The 8,898-nt window shown below is 33.2% G+C and overlaps 1 protein-coding gene across 1 annotated transcript; it reads left to right on the top strand.

The window, feature by feature from the left end:
* Positions 1–3,967: 3,967 nt before the first annotated feature.
* LOC139866668 (protein SUPPRESSOR OF K(+) TRANSPORT GROWTH DEFECT 1-like) lies at positions 3,968–7,877 on the top strand. The gene is made up of 8 exons (XM_071854960.1): positions 3,968–4,434; positions 4,923–5,028; positions 5,147–5,345; positions 5,764–5,832; positions 5,909–5,983; positions 6,670–6,768; positions 7,241–7,396; positions 7,534–7,877. The coding sequence occupies exons 1-8, from the start codon at positions 4,173–4,175 to the stop codon at positions 7,657–7,659; spliced, it is 1,092 nt and encodes a 363-aa protein (XP_071711061.1). The 5' UTR covers positions 3,968–4,172; the 3' UTR covers positions 7,660–7,877.
* The last annotated feature ends 1,021 nt before the right edge of the window (positions 7,878–8,898 follow it).

Genomic DNA, 8,898 nt, shown 5'->3' with positions numbered 1-8,898 from the left:
ATGTCGGGCCATCAACCACCGCCACCCTGCATCACGGCCACTATCCTCCTCAACCTCACGACTTCCACCACCAATCACCTTAGTCACCACCATAACAAACCACCACTCTCATTATCAAAGAAAACAAAACCCGTTTGTAAATCCTTGCTACGATTCGACTTTTATTCATCAATCATCACCCTAAACAACCACCTTCACCCTAGTAGATAACCACCATCTTCATTGTTTCTTCTTTAAACAACCATCATCACATAACTTACAAGCCTCTAAATCGAACATCACCTCCGAGTTAGTTTTTGTTCGTGTGTAATACCATCGACCAACACCTTCATTATCTCTATATACATATACATATATGCATATGAAGATACATGGAACTAACTCAAACTCAAATCATCTTAGGAATTCTTCTTCACCATCATCCTCGTCAAGTACCCTAACCACCTTTCTATATTTTTTTTGAACCCACTACACATACTGCGAAATCTGTTTCTAATCGACTGTAGCAGCTGCAATGTTTATAGCTGCAGCAGAACCTACTATCATTATGTTTACATTCGATGACCGAAACAACCACAATAAACACCTGTCGTTGCTACGATAGTTTTTAGTTGCTAATCATTATAGTTTTATATTTTCTATCCAAGTTGAAACAACCCATCCAAATAACCATTATTGTTGCTGTCTTTGGTCGCCAAAAACAACCATCTCGATCATCATCACTACCACCACAAACCAAATCTTATTTTTTTTCCCTTCTTCGCAAATCCACAAAGACCAACACCTTGAAACAACCAAACCTACTTGAATTACTCAAGTCATTTGCTGCTGCTATCACCGTGAACTACAACATCTGCAGCTACTCGACACCCATTAAATAACTACCATTTTCATTATCTGTTATTCAAAACCCACTCAAACAAAATCACGTAACCTGCAACCTGTCACTACTAATTAACCTGTCTCCAATCCTAATTCGTTTACTATCATCAAACACCACGAGGCCTATAGCACATCCCTGTTGTTGAAAGCTACTGTTATTTCTTTCCTCTTTCCTTCTTGCTGTAGACGACAAATCGAACAGCTTATAGCTGCTGTAAGCGTACAAATTAAAGCTACTGATATTGATGTTAGAGATCATTAAAGGTAACGTAGAATAAAGGAAGTTGATACATAAAATGATGATATTTTTTTTAACAAGTTGGCAATTAAAGAAGATGATTAAAGATGACAAAGAAGATAGATAGTAAGAATAATAAAGAATGATGATATATTAAGCTGCTGTACTACTTCCTATTTCGGTTTATGAAGGGGGCCGAAACATTCACTAAGCCATTTGTTTATTTAAGATATTGTTATATATGATATAAAATGGACCCATGACAATCAATTGGAGAGTATGGCAGACAAACATGGGTTGGTATTTGATATATGTTTATTTTTTTTTATGATGATTGATATGAGAAGTATATGACTAAAGAATATAAGGAATAATATAAAGTTAAATGATAATCGCTGTTGGAAGGTGTTAGATCGAGCATAATGTGGGAATCAAACCGGCCACAAAACTTTATTGGGCTTATTTAATTACTAAATGGGTTCCTATATATTTTAAAATGTTGGGCCGAAGTATTTATCTCTGATGGGTCGAAGTAGTCTTAGACTTCCTGCTTGAGAGAACAATATCAAGAACACTGGGGGTGGTGTCGATAAGAATCATTGAAAATGATCGTGATTGATAATAATGGTGTATGATGTTAAATTGTTGATGATAGTTAATGAAGAATGATTATATTATGGTTATGATATCGATAGCGAAAATAAGATTAGGATAGTGATGATGGATTATGATGATGAACCGAAGACGTTTAGGTTGTTACCGGGTTAGCGGGACGTCGCGGGTTCAAACCCGGACTTGGGCATTATTTTTAAGGGCTACTCCTTTGAGGTAGTACTACTATTACCATTATTATTATTATTATTATTATTATTATTATTATTATTATTATTATTATTATTATTATTATTATTATTATTATTATTATTACTGTCATTAAAATAAGTATTGGTATTGTTATTAACATTATTATCATAATTATTATAATCTTTACAAACTAAAAGACATTTATATAAAAATATATTTTTACATCTATATTAATATTAGGTACTATTTTGTTCTAATAAAATGTTATTATAATTATGTTACAAATAGTATATAAATATATTTTTAAGTTAAATCATATATATAAATATTAATTCTAATACATTTTAAGCATTTATATATAATAACATATATTATATCCTAATTAAAATACTTTAATAGGAATCTGTTATATATACATATTAATTATTAATTTATTTACCAAAATAACATATAAATTATGAATATACGAAGTATATTAATAATATTAATATAAACTTGTAAATTGTTATTATGTGTTTTAATATATATAACGGGTATAGGTTCGTGAATCCGAGGCCAACCCTGCATTGTTCAATATAGTCATATGTATTTTTACTACAAAATACATTAGGTGAGTTTCATTTGCTCCCTTTTTAAATGCTTTTGCAATATATATTTTTGGGACTGAGAATACATGCGCTGCTTTTATAACTGTTTTACGAAATAGACACAAGTAATTGAAACTACATTATATGGTTGAATGATCGAAGCCGAATATGCCCCTTTTTAGCTTGGTAGCCTAAGAATTAGGGAACAGACCCCCTAATTGACGCGAATCCTAAAGATAGATCTATCGGACCCAACAAGCCCCATTCTGGAATTTGGAATGATTTAGTACTTCGATTTTATCATGTCCGGTGGGTGTTCCGGAATGATGGGGATATTCTATATGCATCTTGTTAATGTCGGTTACCAGGTGTTCAATCCATATGAATGATTTTTGTCTCTATGCATGGGATGTATATTTATGAGAAATGGAAATGAAAATCTTGTGGTCTATTAAAATGATGAAAATGATCGATTATGATAAACTAATGAACTCACCAACCTTTTGGTTGACACTTGAAAGCATGTTTATTCTCAGGTATGAAAGAAATCTTCCGCTGTGCATTTGCTCATTTTAGAGATATTACTTGGAGTCATTCATGACATATTTCAAAAGACGTTGCATTCGAGTCGTTGAGTTCATCAAGATTATTATTAAGTCAATTATAGTTGGATATATTATGAAATGGTATGCATGTTGTCAACTTTCGATGTAATGAAAGTTTGTCTTTCAAAAACGAATGCAATGTTTGTAAAATGTATCATATAGAGGTCAAGTACCTCGCTATGTAACCAAATGTAATGTATTCGTCCAGATGGATTAGGACGGGTCCTTTCAGCCGAGATACTAGAATTCTCCAATACAACCAATGGTACCTATACAAAAAGGTAAACAATGAGGGAGTAAGCATAAAACTTAGTGAATGCAATAATTATACACATATATATATAATTTACCTACTTGCAATCACTTACACAAATACCGCTTACATGCTAGCAATCTAATTAGCATACCATCGCAAAGTATAAAGCTAAAAGTCTCCATTACCGCAAGCTAGCCCGATCAATAGCATATAACCAATACAATATAACCATGGTTAACCATTATCACATACATGGGAACGGTACTCACATAATGACCGTTAGTATAAACTAACCCCCAAAGTGGACGTCCGCACTTACCGAACCGCCCTTCACGCACATGATTAACCATCGACACACACACACACACAAGAGAACGGTACTCGCACAATGACCGCTGGTACTCGCACAATGACCATTAGTGTACACTAACCCCCTAGGTGGACGTCCTCACTTACCGAACCACCCTTCACGCACATGTGGTCTCCATCGCACAAAACACAAAAGAGTAGTGAATCCAAACACACACACACCCCTTATTTGTAGATGTTATTTGTTGTTGTGACGAGGTCTTAGCTAGCTTAAACACTAAGCTTTCCCTTACACTTGTAACCAATCCTCAATCCTCACAAACACACAGAACACCTTATTGTAATCTTAACATTCGATTCAATATCAATAAAAACACGAATTCGATCTCTAATCTGTGTTAACACATACACTACAAGGCAATACTACATATCTGGATCTGGACTCTTATACATATTAACAACCAATTGTTATCTAAACCGATATTCAAATCATGCATCTTTATCTGTTATCGTTAACCATGATAGTAGTAACTACGATTACGATGCGTTTCTATCAACGTCGTGCGGAAGAATTTAGGGTTGGTGTTGATGACGGCGGTCGAGAAAGGGCGAAACTTAGGGCTGGATTGAATTCTGCAATTGTTAGTGAAAAACCTAATGTTAAATGGAGTGATGTTGCTGGACTTGAAAGTGCTAAACAAGCTTTACAAGAAGCTGTTATCTTACCTGTTAAATTCCCTCAATTTTTTACTGGTTAGTAAGTACTCTATGATTGATATGCTATTTGATTCATAATTGTTTTAATGGGATATAAGAGATTTAGAGAGCGTTTGTGAGTATGGATTTTAATTGATTATTATCGGTTATTATGTGTTTCTTATACGTAATTTGAGAAGTGTTTGGGTAATATTGCCGTGTAGCTTACTTAAAAGGAAAAAGTTACTTTTTTTTTTTTTAGCATTCTTAAACGGATTTATGTGTACTTGGCCCTTGTTTAATTGGCAAAAGCTAGGTTAAGTTTTAGTCATTTGATTTGTTTCAAGGGAGCAACTTGTCAGGTTTAAGGGCTAACTGCAGAGTGAGTGCACATAAATTTATCCAACTTTGCAGGCATTGTTACTGTATGTTTATAAAAATGTAGCGTATTTCCTGGGGATATATTGTTGTATTCTTTGATGTTTTATAGGCATATTACGCTCTTTAAGCTGAATGTTGATAAGTGATAATTATCTGTTTTTCAGGTAAAAGACTGCCATGGAGGGCGTTTCTTCTGTATGGTCCACCTGGTACCGGTAAATCATACTTAGCAAAAGCTGTTGCAACTGAAGCCGACTCTACATTTTTCAGGTGTCACATTTGTAATTACACACTACACTTGATGTTTTGTTTAGGCAATATGTATAAAACCATGTGATATAATCACAACTTTAACATAATCTTGGTTCCCTATAATTATCTGTTGCAGCGTTTCTTCATCTGATTTACTTTCAAAGTGGGTGGGAGAAAGTGAAAAGCTTGTTTCAAATCTGTTTCAAATGGCACGCGAAAGTGCACCTTCGATCATATTTATTGATGAAATTGATTCTTTGAGTGGCCAACGTGGTGAAGGCAATGAGAGTGAAGCTTCAAGACGTATCAAAAATGAAATTTTTGTTCAAATGCAGGTAATTGGTGGAAGAACTAAAAAACCTACATTCTATATTTAATAATAACTTATGTAAAAAAACTCGATTACTTCTTTTAAGAACAGACCGATCCAATTTTTCGATATCCGTTACGTCGGATATGGGTCAAAAACGAATTTGTTGGTCAATGTCTGTCAAAGTAAAAATAAAAATTGGTCATCATTTTTATATGAATTTTAGAGTTTTTTTTTTTTTAATAACAAATGAACGATTTTGTTTATGTAAATAGACAATTATGTTAAAGTTTATGTTTATGTTTGTGGCTTCCTTCAATATATACACATATAATAATGAAATTTAACATTCAAATGTATAAAAAGTCCAATCGGATTAGTCTCCGACTTGTATATAATACATTAATTGCCATGTTTATTCAATACAAGTTTGTGTTTCTCAGGGTGTAGGGACAAATAATGATAAAGTTCTTGTACTAGCAGCAACAAATACACCTTACTCTCTTGATCAGGTTTCAATACATAATTACTCTCTTAAGTCGTATCATACATTAAAATCGAACTATAAGTAACAGATGATCCTTGCAGGCTATTCGACGCAGATTTGATAAGCGTATATACATTTCACTTCCTGATCTGAAGGCTCGACAACACATGTTTAAAGTAAGATATGGTGTGCACTAACGTATGTCTAGATTTAGTTTCTCACGTTTTTTATGTAGCTCTTTATCCCTCATACAAATGAAATAATTATCTATTCATTTTTTGGTTAAGTGAAATATACAAATTGCCTAAAAATGATGTCGTCCCATCAAGAAATGTAAGGCAGTTTAAAAAGTTCAAGATTTTTAGAGTAATGTCGTCAGAAAGTTATTTACTGCAATTAGGTAACAATCTTCAAGAAAAAAGTTACGCTCATGGTAGAAGTTGTGCCGTTTGTTTACCTCTTAACTGAATGGTTTAGCGCTGATTCAGCATTCAGTGCATTTGTGCGTTTGTTAGTGACATCTGAATGACATATGATGCTCATTCAGAGTTGAAACACTCTCTTAACCATTAAGCAACTAAATTTTCTATAATATCCTCCTCAAATCATAAGTATATTGAACTTTTTATTCATGTTACACGTTATTGAGTTAATTTTACTCAATTCATATCGTTCATTTCGAATGATTATCAAACTGCTTATTTTCATTCAGAACCAAGTTTGTGGTATCTTTGTCTTGGCTTTTTCCGGATTCTAAATCATTCAGATTATGACCCATTCATCGCTAAATCATCCAGTTTTATCAAACGCACCCTTAATATGTGTTGCATACGAAATAAGTTGTTTGTTGCTTGATATCCAGGTGCATTTAGGAGATACTCACAATAACTTAACTGAAAGCGATTTTGAAAGTTTGGCACGTCAATCGGAAGGGTTTTCTGGTTCAGATATTTCTGTTTGTGTAAGTGCGAGTTTACATTTTTCACCTTTCTCTTTGTTATCCCATGTCCATAATATGGTTTAGTAGAGGAGGAAAGATTGATGGGTCGAATGTGTGTTGGTATGCCTCATAACAGGTTTGGGTTGGAAAAGGTTGTCTATTGTACGGGTTGGGTTGACCCGAAATTTGGTTGTTTCCAACTTTATATTATGCACTTGTAATAATATTGAACACATTTTTTTTTTTTCGCAAGGCACTTTGAACAATAATTCTATTACGTTGATAAATTAATAATTTTTATTTTCAAATAAAAACAAAAACAAATATTAAAGGTGTATGCATTATAAATAGACCTTGGACAACCTTTAACCTTTTTAAGTCGCTCAAAAGTCAAACCTTCTCCTTCAAGCTGAACCCTTTGATTTGACCCATATGAGATAGAAGTATAAACTTATGTCTTTTTTTCTTATTCGAATGCTGATGGGCTTTGTAGGTTAAGGACGTTCTGTTGGAACCTGTACGTAAAACTCGAGATGCTATGCACTTTTTAAAGACACGCGAAGGTCTGTGGGTACCCTGTGGACCCGAACAACCGGCTGCTACTCTGATCACAATGCAGGATCTTGCAGCTCAAGGCCTAGCTGAAAAGGTATTCAAAAGTCAATCAATTAGTTTTAAAATTGCCAAATATAATAAAAAATTGTAGCTTTACTTGATATTTATTTTCGTGCCTAATTTTAATCATCTTGTGCTAAATACTTTTTGCCAATTATAAACTTGTAACAGATTTGTCTACCCCCGATTACACGATCAGATTTTAATAAGATTCTGGCAAGGCAGAGACCAACAGTGAGTAAAAGCGATCTTGAGCTCCATGAGAGGTTCACAAAAGAGTTTGGAGAAGAAGGTTAAGAAACAAAGATTTGATGTCAACAAATGTACCTTAATTTGGTTGATGTGATGTTTGTAATAGTAATATGAAGAGTTATGTAATGATTAATGAAGAGTTGTGTTCATAATTGAATAAGAAATTTAACAAACCAAGATTTGACATCAACAAACGTACCTTAATTTGGTTGATGTGATGTTTGTAATAGTAACATGAAGAGTTGTGTAATGATTAATGAAGAGTTGTGTTCATAATTGCATGTTAACGTATTGAAACTAGTTAAATGTCGTGTCTTTAATTTACTTCATTTTAGATGTGAATATGTTGGTACAATTATGCATAAATATTTGATGTCAATAAAAGAAGTTTATATATTAATTGGATATTGACATGAACACCCCTCTGGGTTGTTCACATTGTGATTGTTGATAAGACATGGCTTAATTTGTAACAATTGTTGAGTTATTTGACGGGTGGAGATAATCCCTTGAAAAAGTCACAAAACATTTTCCATGATTGTGAAGTGATTGTTGTGTTACCAAATAAAAGAAGCATAAAGTATTTATTCATGGGTTTCTTATGTCTACAAACCATTTGATGGTCTATCAAGATGGTATAAGTTAGTGAAACAAATATATTTTAATATGGAATGAAGATTAGATGTTAAATTATTTCCGAATACCGGTATGGTATTGAATGTAATTTATGCTTTGAAAATTGGTGGTATGATCTGTGTGATTACATCAAGTGACCACTATAGCATATATGTCGGAGATATAAAGCACGGTCTAGTATACTCATAGAAAATGTGTTGTGATATGGTTTTAATACTTGTAGAAGCCAACCATGGATTATGGTTTAATTCACAATGTGAATCCTTAAAGCACATTAAGAATGTATTGAGTTAAATGTTGATATAGAAGATGATACATCTACAAGTTGTTGGATTTTAACACTTGGTACAGATGAGATATCTTGGATCAAAAGATGGATGTTGAGATTATAGACACTATAAACTTCTTGTCATTTCTTCTTGGTTTTAGAAGTGGATTTACGAAGGTATATTTATAAATATAGACACTAGGTTGAATGTGTAAGCAAATTTTGATACTCTAGAACGGATTTTAAACCCGAAACGGCAAAAAAGCAACCAAGTATAATAATAAGTATAATAATAAGGTTAGAAATATTTGTGCCGCACCAATCACCAACAAACATTACGTCATCTTCATACATACTTTGGTCTCTTCCGGGCATATAAC

Source organism: Rutidosis leptorrhynchoides, chromosome 1 (assembly GCF_046630445.1).
Source record: "Rutidosis leptorrhynchoides isolate AG116_Rl617_1_P2 chromosome 1, CSIRO_AGI_Rlap_v1, whole genome shotgun sequence".
NCBI lineage: Eukaryota > Viridiplantae > Streptophyta > Magnoliopsida > Asterales > Asteraceae > Rutidosis > Rutidosis leptorrhynchoides.
The sequence above is the reverse complement of the archived record's forward strand: the minus strand, read 5'-3'. Positions and strand labels throughout refer to the sequence as shown.

Bases quoted from the DNA above. Each gene is read 5' to 3' on its own strand.
- LOC139866668 (XM_071854960.1), top strand. From the start codon at position 4,173: ATGCATCTTTATCTGTTATCGTTAACCATGATAGTAGTAACTACGATT. The intron at 5,833-5,908 runs GTTTCAATACAT...TGATCCTTGCAG, and splicing joins CACCTTACTCTCTTGATCAG to GCTATTCGACGCAGATTTGA. The intron at 6,769-7,240 runs GTAAGTGCGAGT...TGGGCTTTGTAG, and splicing joins GTTCAGATATTTCTGTTTGT to GTTAAGGACGTTCTGTTGGA.